Genomic DNA, 26,625 nt, shown 5'->3' on the forward strand with positions numbered 1-26,625 from the left:
CATTCCATTGGTAACTCTGTGCAGCGATATCAAGATAAATAAAACCATCTCTCCCACAGCCCCAGAGAGGGAGGTACTTAACTGGCTTGCCGGGAGTAGAATGGCAAATGTCATTATAATACACTCTGTGACAACTTAAAAATTATTTTGTGGGGCTGAAATCTGGTTCACCAAATATGATTAAAATGGCTAGTTTTTTATTTGCTCATGCTTGGAAATCTTGGTTGTATACGTGTCAGGAAACACAACGACTGTCATGTTATTTGTGGTGATGGAATAAAATTTCCTTCCCTCCAAAGCTCTGCACGTGTTTCAAAGAGTGACTCCAAGTTGAAACAATGAACACATAAAATTAAACAAAAAGAAAACCAGAAAAAAGGTATTAAAAGGGAAAATCTAATGCTTTCCTAATCTCTTTACCCCCAGGATATGTTGCAAATACTCTTGGATCTGAAAAACAACTGGAAGCTCTCCACTGGAATTATGCAGCTGGTAGGCTATTCAGGTAAGACCTGGATCAAGGCTATTCCACCAAAGAAACAGGGAGTTTAGGAACCTCAGGACCAGGAGAGAGTTCATGTTCTCCAAAAGGGTGAAACGATCTGAGCCAGAGGCTGGCAAACTTTTTCTGTAAAGGGCTAGATAGTAAACACACGGGCTTTGTGGGCCACATTCTGTCTCTGTTGCACATTCTTCTTCTTGTTTACAACTTTTTAAAAATATAAAACCATTCTGAGCATGGAGTCATAAAAAACAGGCTGAGGGCCAGATCTGGCCCATAGGCCATAGTTTGCCAGCCTCTGCTCTTAGCCAAACTTGAGGGCTGAGAATGAATGCGCTTTCATTCTTCACTAACCCTGTGCGCCTCACTGGGTCACCACACTACTTGTTCTTGCAGGGTAGCTGGGATTGATTCGCCCAAATGCAACCTGCAGTGTCACACCATTCCTCAGGTGTACCGAGGGCTGCCCATGTCGATGGGAACAGAGTGGAACCACACCCAGAGATCATCAAGGACCAGTCTTGCTTGGTCCACCAAGACTTCAGTCTTGCTCCACCTTGATGAGGAGCTTTTCCTTAGGAACTTTCCTGCCAGTAAACACTCAAATGTACGAGATGGAGGAATCTGTATTTCCTTCAAAACCCATCAAATGAATCAACTCGATATTTAGATGGAAAAATAAGCAGCGTAAGGGTCACTCTGTAGCGTTAACTAACTTCCTTTCAAGGCAGCCTCATGAATTATGTGGCATCGGTATCTGAGTTCAAGACAGGCTGGGAGTGCTTAAAGTTTAACTTCTGCTACAATTACCGGGTGAGGCGGTAAAATAAATAGGGCCAAGCTTGGTGCCATTCTGGGATGGGAGATTATCCAAAAACAACAAGACATAAACTCTCCAATATTGCACGAAAGGAAGCTGGGGCACAGATAATCCACAGTTACTCCTGTTTCGTTCGAGAATGCATTACGTGATTGTTTTCTGCAGCAGGTTTATCTTCGTAATTAAGCTTTGCCTAGGCTAACATGGAAACTAGCCTGCGTGCCCTGTATTCATGCTGATAGAGCATGTGAGTGAGGAGCCCAGGGAGAAACTGTTAGGAAGTGGGGGTTCAGGCAGGACGATGAGAACAACATTACTCGTGGCGAGCACCAGAGCAGGCACTGTGAGATACGGGTGATAATCAAAAGAATGCTTCCGAGAACACCGGATCCTGGGAGAGACGGCCACTCTGCTAACAATAGAGCATGCATCCCAAATAATATCGAGGCTGCTCTGAGAAAGGGCTGGGATTAAAGGCCTCAGTCCCATCTTCTGGTTTTCACTAAAAGATCTTTGTTCTGCTGGAGAAATTCTGTTTTGTTTCCGGAGTATTCTATTGGTCTCTCCTCCACAATTACTCTTTGCAAAAGGAAGGATGAGCTATATTTCAAAGCAACCTAAGAGCTTGGGATTGGCTCTGAAATTCCTTTTTCAAGAAAGGTAAATAGTTTAGAAGAGGGGAGAAACAGATTCCCGAATGGCCCCAGGAGACTTTGGGAGCCCTGGACCCATGCCAACACTGAATGGGACTTGAGGTATTGCCTGCGGTGGGGCATCTTAGGATGCTGTCAGGGATTGGCACTTGCAATGGCCCTGCCTGAAGGCAGTTACAAGAGTCTGCATCCAGGTGATCATGTATGCCATCAGGCCACTGCAAAGGAGAAATCTTTGAAAATAGTCTCTATATTAAAAGAATGGTAGTGGCCTTGAAACCAGAGCCTTTCATCTTCTTCCACCCACTTCTGCTTCTGGTTGTTTCTCTGCCTCTGGCACCACGCAAACCCCTACACTTGTTCTCAGTCAACATAGTACCTTTTACTAAAAGTCACTGTTAGAACCAGATTTTACTTTAAAATGCTACAATAGCCCCTTCCCCCCAAAAAACAGAAGTTGGGGGCCATGACCCTAAAAAGATGAAGACTACATATCCAAATGACTTGTGTGAGGATTTCATACCTGCCAACCACAAAGTACATGAACACACACAAAAACCCAGTGGGAAAGACTTTCATGATGGAGATTACCACATTGGGAGGCCTTAAAATAAAAGGTGGGTGATGCTTTTGCAAAAGTTGCCAGCCAAGCCTAGTCGTGAAGGTAGTTATCCGAAAAACTCTTTCTGACACTTAGAAGAGGGGAGGTGCTGTCTATCATACAGAGGTTAACGCATAGCGCAAATGCTGGCTATCTGGGTGGAAGTGTGGCACAGTGGGATGTGGGTGGGAACAGGTCTACAGACTCTCCCTCAGTTTGTGCAGTTCTGTGCCATCTCCTAGAAAACCCACTTGCTCGAGGGCTTCACCGACAAATGTCCTCATGGTTTGGCTGCCCTAACCAACACAACAGATAAAGTGAGCAGCAAGTATAATGATGTGTGCCAATTCAGTCAATAAATGTTTATGAATTTAAAAAATTAGTCTCTATAATCCCAGCAAGGGAGTTGCCACGTCTCCAAGGGCACGGTTGAGATTTAGATCTGCAAAGCGGGCCTTGGGAGAAGGCTAAAATGGGCACCCTAGAGATTTTCACTGAGATAATTAAGCCACAGCAGAGCCACAAGGGTGTCAGTGGCCCCACATGGACACCATCTGGATTCCTAGGGGCTCCACAATCACTGCTTAAAGCTGTGCATCATGCCTGGGATTTATTTAAAGAATGCAGAATGTCTTTATTCTAGAATCACGGAATTTCAGAGATAGAACACAGCTCTGTGTTTAATCTTATCACTTCACAGGTGAGCAAAGGACAGCCAGACGAGGCAGGTGTTGCCAGAGGCAGACCCTTCCATCCGGTGCTCCCTCACCCTCATTGCTGCCCTTCTCATCTGGAACCCACGACTCCAGAATCCTGGAGCCGTTCCAGGTTGGTGTCACCTTTACAGCCACACCTGGGGCAGGAGGAATCACTTTCTCTTTTTCAAACCAGTTTTGCATTGACTCTTTGTCCCAATTCTGATGAGAAGTCCCTGTTTGCTCATTTGTTTGTTTGCCTATTTAGGGTCAGCAGGAAATGGTGCAATAGTTGAGCTACTGATAACAGCAACATGGTAACTTTTACTTGGCTCTATGGATTAATAAAAGCAAAGGCTTATACAGCACTAACTTTGTACTATTAAGTTCACTTAATTCTCAAGACAACTCTGTGAGGTAGTTGCTATTATTTTCCCCATTTCATAGACAAGGAAATTGAGGCACAGGAAGCGTAAGACACTTGCCAAGGTTTCAATGCTAGGAAGTGGCAAAGCTGGGATCTGACCCCCGGAACCAGTTCCAGAATCCATGCTCTTAGGCTCTGCATTATTATTAGTTCATGACCTGACATTGCAAAGACTCCCCAAAGGATTTCCTTCTTAGGATTTCAAGGTTCTGCTTTCATACGAAATAACACCTACTCATAAGTGAAGAACATTTCTTTCCTGCCAGAGAATAATTTAGAGACCAGAGCTTTCTCGTCTTCCTTATCATTGTTACAGACTCAAGCCCAAGACTAAGGCCATGTCTTCGTGACATTAAATATTCTGATACTTATCTACAAAGACCCTAAAAACATCTGGACAGCGTGGTAGATCTGCCCATTTTTTATTTGGCTGGTTGTGCCCTGTAGACACATTCAGATTTGTCAGAATACTGGCCAAGAGTCACAGAAATTGGTCTCCTGGGATCATTTTTAACCAAAAAGTGTTCCTGAGATAGTACTCAAGAAATCCAACTTCTGAGGATAAACTTTTGGGACAAACAAAACAAATCTCACTGGGTGTGCGTGAGAGAGGTACAATCACCAAACTGGTGTGGCTGCCCACAGCTGGAATTCTGTGCCATGGTCTAGTAATTGTGACCGTCCCTCGTGAGGGCACAGTCATGCCGGAAGCGCATTACAGAGGGCAGCGGAAATGATCAGGGGCAGCCCACTTACTGTATGAGATTAGACTTTTAAAAAGGATTAGAGCCCCTTAATCTGGAGAGATGAAGATTAAGAGGGAGGAATGATCAAAGTCTATAAAATCAGAAAGGAAATGGAGAATATGGCCACAGTCCTGTTCACAAATCCCAGGATATTATACCAAGGGAGATCCCTTTGGAGTTCCAGAGAAATCACTTTAAGAGCCATAAAAAGAAGATACAATTTTCACAGCAGGTAATAAATTTAGAGAATTATTATCTTGAGGAGTGGTATACTCTGAGAAGGCAGTCAGATTTAAAAAAGGTTTAAATAAACCCATGGGTGATAAAACCGTAATGAGCTAATAATAGAAGGTTGGGAATGTTGCGGCGACATCCTAAGTTTTTCGAAAATGATACCACGAATGACAGGTACCAGCCTCTCCCGACAGGCTTCCTGCCCGGGGCCGGGTAGCCTACTGATCTGACCACCTCTCCTTCCGCTCTGCCGGCCAGGTCGGTCCTAAGATTCGGAATGGGGCTCGGTGACTGGAAAGCATAGGGGCCTGGTACAATAGGACAACTCATTCCTTGCAGGGAGTTTCCTTTATTCCTTACCAATGTCTCTGTCCTAGGGCCTGCCCGTGATGCCCATAAATATATGAACTTAATCCTTAAAAAACGAAGAATCTGTGTTTGACTCAAAGATAGGGACGTTTCAAACATCTTCTGTGGCAGCGACTGGGAGATAAAAACTGGTTAACCTCTCCACTGGCGAGGCTACTCAGAGTATGCTAACACAGACCAATTAATTCAAATTTAAGGGGAAATTAAACATCCCAATTATGGAGCACCCATCACAGCCCAAGACATTAAACTCTGAAATTTACTGCAGTTAATGGAGAAACCAGCACACCTTAACAAAAGCTGTGGTTCTGTGAAATACACGGAATAAAACTTAAGGGAAATGTTTTAGCTCCTTCCTAAAAGAGCCAAGTGTTAATCTAAATATCTAATAGTAGGTCTTGGGGGAGGGGGCTGGGCACGGAGAGGGGTTAGGGCTGCAGGAGGCAGGGGACTTGGGTCAGGGGTCGAGTGGAGATGAAGATCCCATTCAGAGAAAAAGAACCCTTAGACTGACCATGACATGCACAGTGAAGCCTGAAGAATCTTTTCCATACTCGTATTTTCCGCTCTTTTCCGAAAACTGGTAAAGTGTGGCAAAGCTTCGGAAGCAAATAAAGGAGCCACGGAGAGGAAGAGGAGTGGCGTGGATGAGAAAGGCACCGTCCCACAGGCCTTATCTAGCAGCTTCCAGGCCCCACCCCATCTACCCCATCTACCGTCCTAAACTGGGAGCAGGCCCTTGGTATCTATTCCAACCGCAAGTTTTGAAAATGTTAGTCCTCGTGGTGGGGAGCCTCAAAGTCACAACCCATCCGGGGAGCAGAAGAGCAGGAAGGCGGCAAGTGGTGGGGGACGGGTTCAGGGGTAGAGTCCCCCCGTTTCTCACTGTAGACTCGGGAGTGATCTGGGCAAAAAACCCGGGACATCTGGAGTTGAGAAGTCGAGGGAAATGGGGGAAGAACCGGGAAGATGAATACATGATCATCAGCCACACAAAAGAACGGAGCGAAAAGAAGCCGGGATTTGGGCCCTGGCGTCTGGCAAGGAGGCCGGCAGCAGGGCTAATGAAGCATTTGTGGTGTGGGACGTGTGCCAGCGCAACAAAGAAGATGTGCTTGGGCTCTGCAGATGTGCCAGGGCCCCCAGAGCAAAATAATGACATAATCACCATCAGTGTCACAGACCAGACTGTACACAAGGTGACAGGGGAGGGGGGGAGGACTCGCCACGGCCCGCGGCGGCGGCTGCCCCAAGGCCTGGGACGCAGGCCCAGCTACCTGCCTCTGCCTCCAGCTGCGTCTTCAGTCCTAAGGTGAGGCTTTGTCCCCACCACCGGTGGCTGGGGCTCAGCCGACCCGAGTTACTCCTGAGGCGGGGGCAGGAATCTGACAAGCTGATGAGAGCTTTAGACTGGCGTGGAAAAGGCTGACTAAAGAGAAGCCAAGGGAGGCAATGGAAATGGAAGGAGTTCGGAGACAAACTCCCTCTGTCTTCTTTCAAGTTCCGTGCTCAAACTTTTCAGGAACCTGGCCCTGGCCATCCCACCTGAGCTATCGATACGATCCCGGATGGCAGCGGTGTACGCTAGAAAGAGAAGGCAGGGAAAAATCTGGGGGATCTTGAGGAGGGGGTGGAGGGGAGTGGGGGGGAGCGGATGGTCCCCCCTCGGCGCGAGGGCGCCAAGCAGCAGGCAGGCCGGGGGAGGCGGCCCCTGCCCATCTGGAACGAGGAGGTCTCGCAGAGGGCCCCGCACCTGCCCGCGGCTCCGGCTCGCTAAGGTGGGTGTGTTAGTACAGCTGTCTGGCTTTTAAGTGACTTTTGTCAGTTTGAAAGTGAAAGTCTGTTTGAGGAGCTGCAAGAACAATAGCCCAGAGCCCGGAAGAAGAGCTCGCAGCACAAAGGACTCCCGACTACACTCGTGTCCCTTTTCATTGCTTCTGATGAAAGATTCATAAGAATAACTTTAATTTTTTATGACCCCCTTTTTTGGTATGACTATATTAGTTGTGTCAACTTCCATGCACAGGTTCTCTTTAAATACCAAAAGGTCTGCGGGGAAAGTTGTTCAAGGAGGCTCCGGGGACAGAATCAGTTCTGGGCACCCTTATGGGTCCCTTCCTCCAGGAGGAGCTGCTCTGAGAGACACAGAGATTTCCTTGAGGTAGGCCGCCCTTCAGCCTCGATGTCACCGTACACACTACAGTGAAGTGATCTTAAACCTTCCTAATGTGCCAGTTCAACCGCTCTTTGGAAGAACAATTATATTTGTTTTTCTTGGCTTCACCCTATTTAACAGGAACAGAAGTATAATCATCATTAATGGTCCTCTCCTCCTTTACTTCTCAAATAGCTGTCTCCGCATCGCATCTTTAGTTTGTGTCTCAGGCGAAAGCAGGGGCTGGGGGGCACACGGATTGCATTGTTTTGTGTCCTGTTACCAAACAGCACTGAAGACTGGCTCCAGGCAATCCCTGAAGGGGATACGGGTATTTTTAAATGACAACGGTCTGCGTTCAGGAACCGAAATCCCCGCGCATCACGGAAAAGAACGTTTGCAAAATTCCTTCTCCTGGCAGATTTATGCTGAGACACTTAAGAGAAATGAGTGACTGAGCCCTAAATTTTCTGCCCCACGGCTGAACAAGAACCAAACAATTACAGTGAAATCAAATCCGGGGGCGGGAGGAGGATGAGGAAAATTTGATTTAAAATATTATCTGCCCTGTGAAAAGGGATCACCAACTTTCTGAACGAGCGTCAGGTCGCTAAATGAGTTTGCTTAATCTAGACGAAATAAACAGGCTCCTTTTCAAAAGGCTGTTAGAACTTCTTCAGACATTTAATCCGGGATGGGCCGAGCACAATGATAACATCCCACCGAAAGCTCCAACCACCACCACCAGCGGCTCTCCGCAGAGAACTTGCTCCCTTTCTCCTATTGATAACCCTTTGTGGGGCGAAGAAAAAGAGCAGAGGCAAGGAGAACTGAATGTCAGACAATAGACATCACTCCACACTGTCTCTGAACTTCCCTCATCTCTGAAGGACAATTAATTATGAAGGCCTTAGGGGTAGGTCGAAGCAAGGGAAAACCCACTGCCATCCCAGCACCACGGCTGCCACCTCTGTATTTGCTAAATGGCTTCTCCTGTTGGGGTACAGCCACCCAGAGAGCCAATAGATCATGGGGGGGGGGGCGGGGAGGGAGGAAAGCAAAAGATTTTTTTTTTGTGTGTGCGTCTGCCCTTGTATAATTCTATTCTCACTGTGAACTCATCCATACACAAAACACAAGGACAATTTTTTTTTTTAAAGAGAGAAAAGCCACAGGGTAGGTTGCAGCAGAAACGGCCTCTCAGTGGTGTGTTAAAAAGGATGGTCTTTTCACCAAATCATTTCACAGAGGCAAAACAGACAAACACAAAGAGTTGAGACTTTTTCTCCGACATTAAATGGAGTAACTGATAAGGTCAGACATATGATACCTAAAGACATGAATCTGTGAACTCTTGAAGTCAAAGGGCCTCTCTGTGCTGAGGAACAATCTTTCAAAGGAAATAGATCATAGAACTCCACTGAATCCGCTTTAAACTTTATGAAGCAGGAGGAGAAAAAGCTCTAAGTAGGGAAGCTTGACAGAAGAGCCTTGAACTATTTTCTGAAGGAAAGATGAGACCCTCCCTAGGCTGCCACAAAACATTTTTTTTTTCTAAAGGCTCCTCTGAACTTTGATATGTGCCAAGACACTGCCATTGAAAGCTGTATAATTATGTGCTATAGCCACTGTAGAAAATGCTTTGTTCACCCCAACAAAGGACAATAAGCAAAGTAAAGCGACGTTACACTGTATCTTTTTCTTTAAGAATGTTGAGAAAGGTCATGGAATGCTATAACTAATAAAGCTGTTGAGTAAGGAGGTTTTAAAGCTGATCTTACTGTGCTTGAATGTAACCCAATGACAAAAAAGACACAGGGAGCTAAAAATGCAACGACATTACCAAATAGATGATAAATCAATGGGCCCGCTTCATTATACTGATCAACACCTTGAATCCCAAAAGGACAGTGGTGCAAAAACGAAGCTCCGTGCGTGCGTGCACCATCCTGCCTCTGCTCCCCCGCACCCCCGCCCCACCCCCGCCCCCAACCCTTCCAGCCCACCTCGAAGCCGGCATCCTTACTGTTCTCTCCCTCACACTTCAGGCCATCATTCTGTACAGGAATATGTTCCCAGACAGCCAGCCATGTGTGTACATATATTTAGAGAACATTCATTTAGTCTCTTAAAAGATCAATTTGGCTTGTCAGTGGCGGGACTGGCAGGGGAAGAAATGGTAAGAGTCTCTTTTGCTCCTCGCCGCCCACCAAGGGTGTGTGTCATGTGATCACTCAAACGGCTCAGCGGCTCGGAGGCCAAAAGACTGCAACAGCAGTAAAAGGTTTTCGCTCATGTGCCAGTTTTCCAAATGATCACTCATATTTAAGTATCTATTTGGAGCGGAGGGAAGCGCTTCCTAAATCCACCTGTCCTCATTTTTCTTTAAAGAGATGACAATGTGAATGAGAGATTTCCAAACGCATTAAATCTTCTTAAACGTGTGTCGTGCGGGAAGCAGGAGGGTTGGGCATAGGGGCAGGCGGGGTGGAGAGCATGTATTCAGCACATGTATTTCAGTGTGTGTGTGTGTGTGTGTGTGTGCCGGGTTGGGGGGGCCGTGTGATGCCAGGGGTGCTGCTGTTCTTCTTTTCTCTTTCTAAGAGGAGAGTGTGACGACACAGAAGCAGGCCTGTAGGGGTACCCTCCTTGGCCGGTCAGGTGACACCTGGGAAAAAGTTGAACCGCGGGCTCTGTGATGGAGCACCTGCTCGGTGGGATGTCAGTATTTCAGGAAGTGGTTTGGACGAGCCCCATAATCAAGGAACTGAGTTCCCCGTGTTGTTTTTTTCTCAGCCTCCCAGCCTCCCACCTGAGTCTCTTTAGGGACGGCAATGGGGGCTAGGTGCTCTCCCAGGGCACGTGGACCCGGCCTGCAGATAAACGGCTGCCACTGGCAGGCCTGTGAGGGATGCTGGCTGAGGCCGGTGGGGACAAGAGCCACCCTCTGGTCCTGCAGATTGACAGAGAGTCCTCGGCGCCCCCTTGGAAATGGACAGCCATCCTTACCTTCCTTCCTGTCCCGGTTGTGAGGGAAGCAAAAAAGTAATAAAATCCAACTCATCTGCCCCTAAAGTCAGAAGTATCAGTATGATTTAAAAACTGGGAAGGGATCCCAACCCTTCTTTCCCTCCCCATAAAAAAATGTTGGAACCTCTTCAAAGGGAAGTGAGAACGAAGCAGGGAAATATATACCATAACACCTGGAAAGACAAATTTATTGTTGCCAATCTCATTAAACGTGAGAAGTAGGAGAGAGATGCAGCCTGTCATTAAACCCCCCTCTCCTGCACACCTTGGCACACTCACCTTCAGAAGCGAGATGCCCCACCCCGTGTGAGGTGGCCAACTTCCCTTCCTCCGGCAATACCCGGTGGCCCCTCCCCCTTCAGTGTCTTCCACCCCCCTCCCCTGGGTCTTCTCAGGCTCTCACCACACTGGGGCTGAGCGCTGTGCCAAGGATCTTGGCCATTGTGTAAACTGATACAAAAGGCAGAACAAGCCCTCCTGTCACTTCGAAGGTCCTGACTCATAAAGGCCAGGAAATGCAGGGTTCTAGAGGAGGAGAGAGATGCAGGCCACTCCCTCCTCGCTAGTGATAAACCTTCCCCATCTGCTTTATTTTCCGGGAGGCCAGGGGTCAGTAACCACTCTGGCCTTGAAAGCCATGAGCAGCAGGGGCTGGAGGGGGATGGTGCTAGGCAGTGACAGAGGTGCCACCAGCAAGCTTATGACAGAGGCAGAGACAGAGCAGAAAGCTGAAGAGAGATAAGCAGCTGCAGAGAAAGAAGGAAGAAGAAAGTCGTCGAGAAGGAGGGAAAGGCTTGGTTGGCTTCATTCTCCCTCACCCCTCTGTCTGCCTGGCTCTGCTAGTTCCCACTAGTTTAGAATCACTTAAAAAAAAAAAAGGTATAAAGCTCTAGGCAAACTAAACTTTTTTCTCATATTAACAACCATATCGTTATTATTGCTCACATTAAATAAGTTAACAACGGGAAGATATTCAGAAGAGTGCCCGGGACATAGCACAGTTAGTTATTTTGTTATCGTTACAAACTGATTGAGAAATTTAAAAATGCCACCAGTAAGCAGTTCTTTTATTTGACTAACTAATACTCAACTGGGTTAATATATTCCTTGAAATTGACTGGGTCTTTGGGCATCATGTAGCCATAACTTCAAAGTCTCTCTACCATATTTCGTCTCGGTTTAATTAGAAAAAAAAAAAAAAACCCAAGGTATACAGTTCTCTACTTTGCCATCCTCTTCACTTGCTCCTGTCAGACTACAGATTCACTTGATCTCAAGAGGAGAAACTTAAATATAAAAGTCAAGCAGTGCACACAGTATCACTTGAGACATTCAGCTGGAGGTGCCAGGTCTACTTGTGGCTCGTGGCCACGACCCACAGTGGTAAAGCTACAATGATAGGACCAGTGGCTTTTTAAGCATCTCACTTAAGCGCTGACCTCCATGCACAAAGGCACAGAAAAGAAGGGATCATCTTATCTGAAGCTTTTGTTAGTAAATGCGCCAAACTGGGAGGCTAAATTAGAAGCTATTTAGTGATCGTCAGTGGCGGCGAGTATGCGTATATGCCTGTGTGCGTACGTGTGAGGGAACAGCACAGAATCCATGTTCCTGCTTTCTTTCTTACCACATTTCTGGAAAGATCCTAGTTTTTACTGAAGAAGGAAAAGACCCAGAATAGACCAAGAACTTGTCTGAAGTCACATGAGAAGTGACAAAACTGCTCCCCGGGCCCCATACTCCTTGCACTGAAGCAGTCTTAAAATAGACACTGCAGATAAAGGAGAGGTGGCCTGGCTGGAAGTGGATATGATTCACAAAGAGAGAAATATCAGATGTTAATCATATTAAAGGAGGATTTAGATGATGCTAAATGGAGCAGCTTGTTGGGTACCTCTTGATGCCAGCCGCCCCTGCTTGTGTCATTTCGGCCCTTATGCTGTGAGCAGGGGATTAAATTCCAACCAGGTAAGGTTTAAAAACCCTAAAAATCCTAATGTGCACCGTAAGGATTTGTCCTCTCGAGTATATTACACAGCAAAAACGCAGAACTCATCTCATGAATCTTGGACAATTCTTTTAGGAAGCTTGACGCATGCTGCCAAACAAATATTTGCCATAATCAGCTGTAAAGAGCTCACTAGCACACAGTTGAACTCTCTTTGGGTAAAGTTGAGAGCAACAGACTTCTCAGAAAGGGAGAGGAAAAGAAATGGAAGTCTTCATAAGATTTCTTTAAAATGTTTAGCCATAATCCTATTCATCAGCTTTAGAAGAAATTCTGCTAGAGAGTAGTCAGGAGAGGAGAGGAGTCTCTCTTACAACAGACTTTAAACACAGAGACTTTGTAATGGTGAAGAAATCCAAGGAGGATCCCCACATTTAATGTGTTCAGCCAAAGAAAAACTTGGTTCATAACACTTTTAGCAAGAAAAACATAGTAGTCTTGGAAAACGAAGATAAATTGGCTTGCAGTGCAACTGTTCAAACTTTCAAGGGAAAACCATGACTTCGCCACAGCTAAGCTCCCACCTTCAGGGCCTGATAAGCCACCATCCCTGATCTGCACTGCCAAAAACCTTGTGAGAAGGGCCCCAAAAGGAATGGGCAGACAGGGCGGTGGGAGGGCAGGTCCTTTTATTGACAAGTCTAGACCAAGATGCCTTTCTCTTCCTTTGAAGCTGCCAATTTCCTGGGTGTTTCTGGGTGCCTATCTACGTGAGGAAAGCAAGAATATTAATGTAAGGTCCCCCTGTACGAGCAGATATAAGAGAAGAAAATTCTTATCCTCAAGATACCCAAGAAAAGGACCAACTGTGTCAAGTCACCCATAGCCTGTCTACAGTCACCAGCGGGGGTTCAGCCCGCAGAACCCTTGCCACATTCCCACCTCTAACTATTGTTGCCTCAGCCAGCAGGGCTCAGCAAAATGCTTTTGTGAGGACTAGGAGATTCGCTAGTGTTGTCTCATAGAGAGTCATCACGTTGCAATGAAAAATGTTTGCTGAGGCACCACATTAGCCAGTAAAGAAACGCCTTACTCATAGCCACACATCTTTCATTGTTGTGTGGCTATTGCTTTCTGGGAATCGTCTACACCGCTTCGTGTGTATCTAGAATATGCATGTTGTAGATACGCGCGTGCGTGTGTGTGTGTGTGTGTATAAAAAGCAGCATGCCTGTGAAGTTACACATATGCGAGATACACACACTAGACTGACCCCACCAGAGAACAAAAACAGAAACAAAACCATAAAAAGATGTTGATGGCTCTCTTATAAGACGTACTTAGTATAATTCTCATACCACTTCTTCCATAAAGGAAAAAAATGCTAATTAGAGTAGAAACCACAGAATCACTTCCCCATCAACCTTTCTAGACTTTTTTAGAAAACAACTTTTGCGGCTATCAGTGCACACAGCATATGTCAGCTCAATCGACATGCCAGGACATAAGTAGCAAAAAGGCCTATGAAAGTGGAGACCTCTTCTCTGGAAAGGGAGTCACTGTGAGTGGGTCCCTTGCTGCAATTTCCTGTGAATTCTCCAGTTCCCTTTGCTATGGCCAATGGGTCTTCATACAGCAGAGCTGGGGAAAGGGAAAGGATGGAGAGGCGGGTCAGCTCCCCGTGACTCTGATGGGAACCAGACTGGGGGCTCCTCATTGCTACTCTACCTCTTATCCTATTGGGGGATGCTTGTGTGAGATAACAAGACTACAACTGATTTGGGGGACACTGCTAAAGAAAATAAATTTAAAAAAAAAGAAAAGAAAAGAAAAGGGAGATGACCAAACAATAAAGATGAGTTCCTACCTCAAAGTCATTTGCTTTATTGTAGTGCATGTTCAGAGCCCTGTACAGCTCACAGTCTCTGGTTATAGACAGCTCTTCGGTACTGGTGACTCCATCGTTGATGGCTTGACGCGCGTACTTCTCCATCTGAATGTAGTAAAACTCACGGAAATTGCTAAACCACTTGATGAGCTGAGAGGTAATGCATCTGTTGAACTGTCAAATTTAAATGTTGGAAAGGATAAGAACATTGCCATTTTCTTCATTCATTCTTTAAGCATTTGACGTATTTTTAAAGTTCTCCTCTCCTTCTTCCTTAGGTATGTTTTTGATTCCACCAAAATGGTGGCAAGAGGGCTGGTGAAAGCAGTAATACATTTATAAGAGATTGTAAAACCGATCAACAATGGAAATCCCTTCCCAACCCTTTGCATTTCCAATGGAAAACTCACGTTCTAAATCTGATTTTCCTTAAGAAGCTGAACATCTTATTTTAAACACTGCTGGAGCAAACAGTATTTGTAAACTTCTTAATGGCAATTCATTCAAGCCACAGAACCCTGGGAAGAGTTGTTACTTTCAAGTGCAGACTTCCCCCAGCTTTTCAAAAGTTCATGTTCTGCTACTTTGCTTTTACGAAAAGACCTACGTTGGTACCTGGTTTCCCTAACCGAAAGGAATCCAAAAAAGGATTTCTGCTTTTCAGAAAAGAAGCGCCAAGGGAAAATTGTGCTCAGCGTACATTTTGCAGGGAGCCATGGGGGAGGTGGCAGGCACCCTGAGCAGCTAGAGGGGCCCCACCAAGCTCCTCCCCAGAAAGCAGGCTCAGCATCTCAGCCTCATGCTGCCATGGCTTTGCACTGTGTCTGTGAGCATCTGTGCTTTATCTTGATTTATTTTGTGCATCTGTTATCGAGATGTGTCCTAGGGTATCCGAAAAGTCTAAAGAGAGGTTATTTTTTGGGGTCTGGGAATGCTCTCAACATTTTTTCCATACAAATTGACGGTAATTGCTTCTTTGCTTTCTGCCATTTTGGCTTATGGAGGGTTTCCTAGGAACGCTCTACTTTTGGATAGCGGGGGAAACCTGCACCAGAGATGGTGAGCCATGTGACTTCACCACTAGCATGATTTCTTTTTTTTTAAATGAGAATTTGTGTCATCACATGACAGCCTCGTACAATGCTGGAAAACAGCTTTCGCACCAAAGGGGAGGAATCTGGCACTTGCTTATTTTTTGGTGATGGGTGATCCCCATGGCCATCCAGCTGTGACTCCACTTTATGTTTGCACACGGTACTCACATCTGTCCAGCCAGACGGCCGCACCTGTTTGTACACTTCCTACAGCCAGCATTGGGTAAGGCCCACGCCCCTTTCTGTTGGAGTCTATGCTGTTTGGAAGGTGTGGTTAAGACGTAGTACACAGACAGCATAGACAGAAACTTTATTACATTTTTTTTTAAATGCCAAGTTACCATAACATGATTAGGCTTTAAAACTTTGTTTACCAAGGTTTCCTGATGACCTTTTAAATGAAGATGTCTTCCTGGATTCACTGCAAATGATACCATTCTTATTGACAGTCCTCTGTTCACGGTAAAGGACAGATGCATCTCAACTTGCCAAGTCAAAACCAATAAATCCATAGCTTTATATCAGGCGGGCTGACAGACAACCCCCTGCCTTTTGTCATCACAGGCATTCCCTTCCCTGGGCCCCCAGAAAAAAGATGTACATTCATCAAAAATCAACAAAGACCACTTATCAAACATTGGCCATGAGAACATCCAGACTCCCAACAAGATGACAGCTAAAGTGTGTATTGGGGCTGTAATTACTACACAGAAAGTTGTTTCTATACTAGCAAAGATAATAAATGAATGAAAATTTATGACAGAGAATGGACGTAACAAGGAAACAGAAGCAGGGAGGCTGGTGTTTCTCCCAAAAGGCCAACTTGCATCATAATTGCCATGGAGTTGCAAGGGCCCTTACAGATAATTGACCAGAAAATGATTAAGTCATCAGCAAATCGCTTCTGCTTGCAAGAGTTCAAACATGTACTTAACCTATCCAAGAATTATATTTTCACTCTGTGTGTCTGCTCTGTCTCTATTCAGCCTTGCGGGGAACCCGATTAAAAAGACAACTGAAGGACCCCCGTTATCTGATCTTCTGGTTGCCGATTTCAATAGAACTTAAACCCATTACGATTTGCTGAACTTGGAGTTCTTTCCATTTTATCTCAGCAGTAAAATACACTGTCCAAATTTCCAGACACTGAGATAAGGACTACAGGCCCCCGTGACGGCTTACTGTTCCTTTTTAATTCTTTTAGAATAAGAAACAAAACATTACAAAATGATAGCAGGCTGTGCAGTGGGGAATGAAAATTGCTTTGACATGGAGATTAGGCTTCTGCATTGTTACAAGACATTGTCTCCTATGGACAAGAGTACTGTAGAGGAAAAAAATAGAAGGGTATTTTTTTTTTTTTCTAGAATGGTCATGAATGACCTAATGGGGGAGGACAAAAACGTAAGTGCACTTGCCATTATTTAGGAATGAGACATAAAGGGAGATTTAAAGCTTATTGTTACAGAATGGAAATACCAGAGAGAAAGAATGGGCAAAAACAACAGACTCCCCCGACATAAGACAAGTGAAATGACCAGCACAACAGCTTGGAGAACAGGGTTTCCCTCCACCAGAAGTGCACTGAAATTTGTTCTGTTTTTAGTTGCTGGCAAAAAAAGCAAAGGCCACCCCTCCCACCCCCAACCTCCTCTTTTCCAGATATTCACGCTGCGGAGAAAAAGTGTTAAACTTTAAAGAGTTAATTCCCCCCCCCCCCCCTTCTGTAGTGGCTTACAAGAAAAGGATCAATTGTTCTATCAAGGAAAGCTCTGTAGTGTGTTAATGTGTTACTGCAAAAACTAATCGCTACAATAAAGAGGCTGTGTTTCCACAGTGTGTGAGTCTCTCTGACTTTGATTAATGCTTCCCACGGGACATCTCAGCCTCAATATGGGCTGAAGAAACTTCCTAAATATTCAATGAGCATGGTCAAAAGATGTATAAAACAAATCAATCTGACACCTTAATCTGGCTAGGCAGCAGTTGACTCAAGGGGTGGAGGGAATGAGATACATCATTTAACACTGCCGGCTTGAAAAGCTGTGAGCGTCTGTTCTTCAAAGCTAAAATGACACTGAATCTGTTGTACTTAGTGGTCTAAGAGTTATTAGTTGATACATTAAAATCAGCACCCAGTAGTGCACAGGAAGATGGTGGGGCCCATTGATCCTTGGCATGTCTCGCACATTTGCCCCCTTGCTCTTCTCAAAGGATTTTGAAGCCCTGATGAGCTGAGCTTTTTGTCTGGCTAAATGTCGCAGGGAGGGGATGCAGTTGGACTCTGTGAGAACATGGAACTTTGTTTGGATTCTTACTCTAGGAATTAGACCAAGTCAGCCCTGGTTTCATCCTTCATAGAGATCATCGCTGGAGAGCTCACACCAAGCCAGTGTCTGACGTGTACGAGGTTTTCCCCCACCTTTCTCTTTCCAGAGTAATTTTTTTTTTATTAACTTTTATTGGTGTTCAATTTACCAACATACAGAAAAACACCCAGTGCTCATCCCGTCAAGTGTCCACCTCAGTGCCCGTCACCCATTCCCCTCCAACCACCCGCCCTCCTCCCCTTCCACCACCCCTAGTTCATTTCCCAGAGTTAGGAGTCTTTATGTTCTGTCTCCCTTCCTGATATTTCCCAACATTTCTTTTCCCTTCCTTTATATTCCCTTTCACTATTATTCATATTCCCCGAGTAATTTAAAAGCATTCACCTCTTGCCCAAACAGAAGTCACTTGTGGAGAGGGAAGCGCTCTATCCCTCCCTAAGGAAAAATGCAAGGCAGGGTGTATCACCCTGGCTGGGCTCACCTTCTGGGGTGGATCAGAGGATTCACTTGGTCTAGTACCATCTTCTAACTGTGTCTCTGATGGCACCTAGGCTACATTTTACTCACGAAACAAAATATTTTCCACTTGTGTTGTTTCTCTCTCTCTCTCCCTCTTTTTCTTTTACTTGCAAAACTAACTTCTGATCCCCATTTGAAATGAAATGACTTTTATGACGTGGAAAGGTACATTTTGTTAGGATTAGGGATTTTCACTTAAATGAATGCAGCCACAATCCAGTATAGGCCTGTGTCATTGTGACAAGTCTTACTTGGCCCACAGACACATGAACGTGTCTTTCTCAAGACAGGTGATGCAGGCTGTCACTTCTGATAAACTCCTAAGGTCCTTCCTCTAGTTTCCAGGGATCTCTAAATTTTGTAGTAGTTTTCTTGAATCTACAGTGAAATTAAATTTTGGATTGCCTATTCATATATAGAAAAACATCTAGTTATTTCCATCTTGCAAATAAGTATCCACCTTTACATATCTCTATTTAGAAATAGATATGTATGTGTTTATATATCTACACCCATCATATCTATGTGTACAACATTATAACATAGGCATAAATATACATGTGTATGAGCATATGCATCGTCAGCATTCAAATTCTGGATTTTCCTTAATATTAAAAAGTCCAAGAATGCTCTACCATTGTTTTCTACAAAGTTTCTGGAACACAGTGCCTGGACTATCCTTCCCTTTTCTATGCATGCCTTTCCAATTTCATCAGCATAAGCTTAGGGAATACAAATTCATTTATTACTAGCCAAAGAAAAAACATAATTAGCAAAGTTAAAAATGTATAATTCATTCCAAAAATAAAAGAGAAATGACCTTCGGTGATTTTCTGCTATGCATTATATGCCCTACTGTTTCCCCTCCATTAGAGTGGATAATTGGGAATTAACCAGACTCACGTATACTTTAACAGCCTCCTCTCCCAGTATGGATAGAGAATGGAAAGAATCTATAATCTGAATATTAGTGCTTTTTTTAAATAAAATATTCACCCTGGTATTTAATTGTTGTTTACATAGTGATTATTTGCAAAGCCGAATTACTAGATGTATTCTAAACGAATAGGAACAATTTCTTATAAGTTTACACTGCAGTGCATTTATAAAGATTACAGATTAACTACTACAGATTAACAATCTCCCCTACTCTGGCCTCTCCCCCACCCAACGAATGTTTCTAATATTTACATCTACAGTTGGACAGTGTTGCTGGCTCAGAATGGCTGCTGCTTTCTATCCTCCCAAGTGGCTGCATTTCAATGGTAGGTGAGAGACCCCTGTGTATGTGGTCTGTAAAGCTCTTTGGCCTCCTTCTGATGAAAAGCACTATCTAAATAACATAAGGTATCCTCATTATTATATCACAACACTGCAGGTCATTGCCCTAAAGAGGAGTGGAGGAGGTAACATGGGCACCTAGACACACGCGTGCGCACACACACGTGCACGGTAACACTTTCTCCCTCTCCTCCACGTTCTCCCCTTCTTCCTGGAACTAGAGTGTTGAAAGGACCCCCCACCCTAACCCCAACCCCAAAAGAACAAGGCTCCAGAAGCTGTCCAGTCTTCCACCAGTTGACAAATTCCTTCCCTGGTGTCTGTTTTCAGATGGTCTCCCCACAAAGTCCAACCCCTTTTCCTGGCCTATACGGTGTCACTCGGCCTTTTTTGCACTTTAATGATTCTCAACCAGCCGTTCAAATTACTGCCTCTCTGTGCCTTCCCATCCTGCCCCGTATGTTGGCCCTAAGTGGGGAGAAAACATGCCTTCCACTTAAGGAGCTCAGCCAGGGAAGGAGAAAGATAAAAGGCTGAAGTTGATACACAATTCAAAAGCAAACAGGAGGGAAAACAGAACTTTTCTTATAAGGCCAAATAAAACATCAGTGAAGGAAACTAAAATGAGTTGGCCTGCAAAAGGGGGCCAATATAGCAACTGGCCATTGGGCACGGCATGGAGGGAGTGCTGGAGCAACAAGCATGTTTTGGCAGCTCCCGAGTTCTCCGTGGCAGAAATAAGAACTTGTGCATATGGGGGTGGGCAGCGGGGGGTGGGGGGGAAAGCACCCAAGCCTAATAAACTAATCTCAGCTAATGTAATGTTTATCAAGTTCCTCGGATAATGATACCATGCATGTGATTATCATCATCAAAACCCAATCTATGTTTTAAAAAGTTGCAGATGATTAACACAACATCAAGTTGTTGCAAACAATCACTTAAAACCCACACACAGACACAGACGTGCGCACACACATCCACACACACACAGAACCAGGAGGTCCCCATATTCTGTAGAATGAGGGAGGCTGCAGCTGTAGGCCGACAGCTTTCATATCCTCATTTGAATAATGTGTCCTGAATCTGTCACTTTATTCATTCTCCTTATGCTCAGTGTACTCTACATCAACAACAAATTAAGTTGTAAATAAGAGACAATCATCACTTTTGTTTTTAAGCAGCTACTGCATAGAGAATTTCAATGTACGCGCCTTTCGACAGGGGGAAAAAGAGGTGCTAGAGTTTGCTTTCATAAGCACAAATATGGGGAAACCAACAGAAACCAAAACAGAAACAATTTACTGTTGCTGAGGGGAGGGGGAAAAAACCCATTCTCTAGAGCACACCCCTCCGGGATCGGCAGAAATTTCTTCCAAGAAGTTACTAAGACATATAAAGACAGAGGCTAGGTCTGCTAGCTCACACTGGAAATGCACGTGACTTGGTACCAGCCTTCTGGTCTTAGGGGGCATCTTTGCCTGGCACGGCTTTAAACAAAAAGATTGAGCGCATTAAATCAATTAGAACACAGGTGTATCAATGGATTGATTTTACACTCATGTCCACTAACTTCCAAGAGTTCAAATCACTACCACGTGCAAAGAAATTGAAAAAAATCACAAAAGAAAGATGTCCTTACCTTCACATCGGAGAAGTAGGTCTTCAGCATATTTGAGCTGGGATAACGGGTATAAAAGAACATGAGCTTTGCTTTTTTCAAGTGATTGGGTGACAATCCTTCCTGCATGTAGGAGGCATTTGGTTAAGGAAAAAAATGTCTTTAAACACAAACATCCACCACCCACCACTCCCCAAAGAATCTGGAGGCCCATCAAGCAGCCCGGGGAATTGTGGAAGGTAAATGGCACTGGCCACAGAATCCATCACTACCTTGCTGCCGCTTGCTCAAAATGACCATTGCTTGTCAGAATTTGCCAAGAGTGATGGTGAGGATGTACAATGTGGTCGCAGAATCTTGGCTACTCCGTGGTGAGGATGGCAAAGCATTCCCCCTGTTTGAGGTCCTGATGCTACCTATACGTTCACTTGTTGCTAAGGAGACAAATGCACCCAACACGTATCATACAACTCTTATCGTGAGAGTTATTTTTCTTCTTCGCAATTACAGTTCTGTTTGTTCTTCTCTCCACACTCTGCAGTTTACATCAAATTATTATCCTAATGTGCGTGAAAATATAAAATGCATTATTTTGAACACTGTTAGGCAAGCTTCACAGTTTACCTTTTAGCGCTAATCTAATGGAGCATCTTGACTCACTTTCTTCCTATCTTATTATTATATCCTTTTAATTGTTTCCTTTTAAATAATAGCTAAAAGTTAGGAGGGGTAGTTTTGGCACAGAGAGCGCAGGGAGGGGGTGTCGCTTTTGTTAAAGCAACGATCCAAAACCAAATACAATTTGCCTCTCCTGGATTTATAGTTAACTCCTTTGAGAGTGGCACAGTGGTTGGGGCTAACAAATCAATAAATGTGGGTTAGCAGATCAATAAATGGCCACTTACCCAAAATAAGAAGGCCTATTTATCTGGAAACATCATTACCTTTTAGATCTGTAAACAGCAGCAACTAAAACAGTTCCCAAGAGAATGTGAGGCTCACCATAACAATCCAGGCTTCCTGATTCTCCCCCAGATTCTTGGCACTCCTCAGCAGACTCAGAGCTGGGATGGCTCTGGTCACATCTGTGCTACAGCCTGGCCCTGCCATTTCCGCAGCAAATTAATGGCTTTATAATTTATCAGAAATGAAGATGCACGTGGAGAAAATCAATGTGGTCCCCCACAAGGTCAATTAAGGGTCCTTCCTAGAAGCTTCTCTAAGGATTTTCTCTTAAAAGAGAGTATGGGAAAAATAAGGAAGAAAAGAAAATCTGCACTTGTGTGTGTGTGCGCGTGTGCACACACATGCGTGCACACGCACACACACATTTTACCACGCAACAAAAATGCCACACCTGGCGAAGAAAGGTCAAACAACTACACGCATTTTAGGAAAAGTCAAGGTTTCTAGATGACCTCCATCAAGAGCAGTGTGACCAATCTTAGGAAGAGAGAGAACCAGGAAGTTAGTAGAGAAGCGTAATCAAATTAATACTGATAAGCTCTTGACTACTTACAGCAGGGTGTTTAACCAAATATTCTGCTGAGGATTTGATCAATTAGCATTCCCTTTAACATCATGCAACGTTTAAAAGATCACCTTGGTTTGTAATTAGAAAAATTAAATCTTGTGCCTCCCCCCTCCCACACCCCCACCACGGAGAATACACACTGAAGGAAGAAATTTCGATTTTCTATCTGTAAGCCAAAGCAGCTTAACTGAACTTGTGTTTTTGTTTCAGATCCTTAATGATCACAAAGACGATAATTTATGACTGACATACTTCTTGTGCCAAGGAAAGAGCTGAAAGGCCCTCCAGTAACCTCCATTAGACTGGTAGAGAAGACTAAAGGAGCCCGGCACACTTCAGGACCATCTGTCCAAATGGGTAAGTGAAATAATAGTGGCAAGCTGTCTCGTCTTGCCTCGTGATAAGAGTTTTCAGGCAAGTCTAAACTTCAGCAGACGTTCTCAGATCTGGGTTCTAATCTTTTCTTCAGATGGCCAGATTAAAAAACAACCTTGCACACTGAATTATTATCAGGGGAAAATACCGAATTGTCAAAAATGTGGTCTCCTACAAAACACCTTGTTTTGCTGTGGTTCTCAGAGATACAGCTACCAGAACTTCCTGACGCTTTCAATATGCTTAACATTATGCTTCGATGTTTTAGTTCTTTTTATTTAAAAAAAACAAACAAACAAACAAACTCTGATCTTATTTTGATCAGGATTCGGAGGCTTTTTTATTGACTTCATGAAAAAAATTATTCTAATTCAAGTGTCTCAAGTCCGTTTTGCTTTAAAATGTTTCCTGTTGGTAATACTTAGAATTGATCAGTTGAAACGGAACACAGAATAAATCTCTATCTCCTGCTCATCGTGTAATTAAGATAAAATTCCCATAAAATATATGTTTCTAATAAACTATTAAAAATAGCTAATGAAACATTTAAAAGCCAACAGTTAGATAATCCTTTTTTTTCCTCCTCAAAATAAATCTGAACTGACCAATTGGTTAATTTCCCTTTTAAGTGCTTGTGCTGAAAAGCAACTGTTCTTCCAAGAAAGCACTAGCTGTTTCCAGGATACTTACACACGCACAATGACTCATGATGGAATAGATTCAGTAAACATACAGCTGTACTGAACACGAGCTAAGCTCCATTCAAGGCCAGGAAAGAAAATGAGCACAAATAAATATTAAGGAGGTAAGGGGGGGTGGGGCGAGGGGGATGGAACGCAAACAAGATCTGTCCCGGCAGCTCATGTGGCTTTGCCTCAATTCTCTTAGCCATAGCTTTGTGAAGACAGATGACATTCAATTCTATGTGTAATGCAAAATAGACAATAACTACTGAAACTTGAGACAGCTGCCAGGTGTAAAAAAAAAAAAAGAAAGAAAAAGAAAAAAAAGAAAAAGGGAAAAAAAGAAAAGATGATAAATCCATAAATTAATGAAAGACATCTGCTCAGGAATATAAAAGATCAGAGAAGTAGGGTACTGCAGCTGAACCTGAAGCGGTGTTCAAACAACCTGAGAATCTGAGTGTTGTCTGTTTACCCAGCACAATATAACCTTACCTACACAGCAGTGGCAGGGGAGGAGCAGAGGTGGCAAAAAGGCAAATGCAAGAACACATTGTGAGGCCTGGAGGAAGGGAATTCTTTTTTCTTTTTCTTTCTTTTTTTTTTTTTTTTCCCCTCCAATTGAACTCCAAATTGTGGCTAGAGGTTTTACCAGCTGCAGTTCCAACCAAATTGGATTGGGGCTCCTTACTCACATTTTCTAAAAGGCTTTGAAACCCAAAGAATTTTCGCGGCCTCCTTAGGCTCTGATTTGCTGTTTCTGAGAGGATTTCTCTCCCTCAAATGGGGAGAAAAGGTCTAGACTGTCTCATTTCATGAAGGTGCTAAAGCCAGTTGTTACTCCAGTAAGAAGTTGAACGCGTAAGATGTGTCACTTATAGAAAATAAAAAGAATTCGCTTAGCAATTTTTTTTTTTTTGTGGGCGGGGTAGGGACCAAGAGTCTCTCGGTCTTTTATATAAATGTTTTCCCCGTAGCTATTACAACTAATACAATTAATATGGCCCCATAAGGCTTCTAAAAATGTCTATGGACTATTTCACATATCAGAAATTCATTTTTAATCCATATGTTCCCGTTGGATTTTAGTTTCAAATTACCAAACAATTTTCCTTTCTAAACTTGTGTTTTCAGCGTTTCCCCTAAAAGTCAGGTAGGGAATACTGGCTATCACAGGAAACTGAGCTCAGTTTCCTTACCTGCACATCTTAATGGCTCATAATACTACTCTTGCGCTTTAACTGGGTGCATGCAAATGTCTGAGGCCCAAACAAGGCTATTTTTCTTGAGATGCAAAGAGGATGAATGACAAGGAACATCATGAAGAAAAACAATTGGCTGGCTGTTTCTTTTGGAATTTGAATAAAACTTAATATTTGATTAAATAGATTCATTTGCAAAGATACTGAATATATATATATATATATATATATATATATATATATATATATCTCCAAGATGTGAGTTCTTAGAGCAGGTGCACTGACATTGCTTCCAAACATGCACACACTCACTACTTCCTATTAGAAAGGATAACGAGGTAGCGCTTTTATATAGATTATATATGCCTAATGTGCTGAATTTAGAATGGATTTATCTGATAAGCTGGTATTCTTAATAGTTCTTATCTTGGCTACTTTGTTCAAAGAAGCGGATGATGCCCTTTGAAGCGGGAAAAAAATCATTCCTTAAGAAATTATTCATTACTATTTGGAAAGCCATGACTACAAAGTAAAACATAATGATCATCATAGAGGTATGATTTCATCCCATTTCTACTCAGGTCTATTGAATTTTTTCCTAGGAATAACCATGCTTCAGGGCTCAAAGATGGCCCTTACACACCTAAAACTGAAGTAGACACCACTCCCCAGGATTCCCAGAGCATTCTTTAAACTAAAAGCTTGGCAATTTTGCTGCATGCCATCAGGTAAATCAAGGCAAGAACCACTGCCATACAAAGATGGAGACAGGAGAAAAGAAAAATGGGCCCAGTCTCCCAACAAACACTCAGATTCTCATTGGCTTCAGAATCGTGCGGATTATAGAAAGGGTTGCTGGCCTATCTTCTTCCTGAGAAAGAAGGTATCAATGAGATAAATGGTTAGAAGTACAGCATGATGGAGGAGAAAGAAACAAGAAGATAGAAAGCCAGAAGGTGGGAGATGTAATCATTAACTGCAACAAGAAGCCAAAATTATTTAGCTCCATGAAAGAAACAGCTCCGGGGTAAGCAGCATTTCATATGAACACAGGTGTTTGCAAGCCATCCCTGTTCAACAGACTCTTATATTGGTAGCAGAGGGAAGTTATTCAGCTGAAGAAGCAACTATATTCTCCTTAAAGCCTTTGATATGTATAGAAATAAAAGGAACTTCTTTCAATTCAAATCCTCTAAATTCCTCAGGGGATTTAGAGAGCCTGAGACAATGAATGTAGCCAACACTTAAAGCAATCTAAAAGATTTTTTTTCCTAGAAGACCCAACTTACTTAAAAAAAAGAAAAAGTCAGAGGCAAAATGATCCAGTTACAATGAAAAGTCTAGTAAAAAAAAAAAAAAACTGGTTAAAGAGTTTAGTTGGCACGTATGGGACTTTGAAACCTGGTTTGAAATATTTCTTGAAATAGGTATGTTCCTTTCCTCTCTCTCTCTCTCTGCGTGTGTGTATGTGTGTGTGTGTGTGTGTGTGTGTGTGAGAGAGAGAGAGAGAGAGAGAGAGAGAGAAAACAACCCACCATCATGACTACTGCATTCAAAATGAAGTAAGAGATGTCTGAGAGCAAGAGGGGCTAGCACCGGACCTCAGCCTTGTGTGCACCTCAGAAGATGCTCTTTCTGCCAACGATAGAAAACCATTCCAGGCACTGCCATCTTCTTGCTTGGCCTTTCTCATCACCAACATTATACGGCAATCATGTTGACCAATGTTTATTAACTGTTTACAATGTGCAAGGCACGGTGCTTGGTGCAGCGTTGATTCATGGCTGGTAGTTTAAATTTTAGGTCTTTGAAAGGTGGAAGTTAAATCAGCAACCAAACCAAGACCCAATTTCTATTTATATATCCAAGTCCTCAACATCTTTATCTTCCTTCCTCGCATGACATTATTCTCTTCTTT

At 43.6% G+C, this 26,625-nt stretch overlaps 1 protein-coding gene across 7 annotated transcripts in view; it reads right to left on the bottom strand.

The window, feature by feature from the left end:
• PROX1 (prospero homeobox 1) overlaps positions 1–26,625 on the bottom strand; it is a 58,529-nt gene that overhangs the window by 14,956 nt on the left and 16,948 nt on the right. For all 7 annotated transcript variants that reach the window (XM_041756720.1, XM_041756729.1, XM_041756755.1 and 4 more), the window contains 2 exons: positions 20,935–21,042; positions 14,048–14,242 (listed from right to left, as the gene is read on the bottom strand). In XM_041756720.1, the coding sequence (XP_041612654.1) occupies positions 14,048–14,242; positions 20,935–21,042 (303 nt within the window). The remainder of the gene's footprint in view (positions 1–14,047; positions 14,243–20,934; positions 21,043–26,625) is intronic.

The sequence above is a fragment of the Vulpes lagopus genome, chromosome 1, assembly GCF_018345385.1.
Source record: "Vulpes lagopus strain Blue_001 chromosome 1, ASM1834538v1, whole genome shotgun sequence".
Lineage (NCBI taxonomy): Eukaryota > Metazoa > Chordata > Mammalia > Carnivora > Canidae > Vulpes > Vulpes lagopus.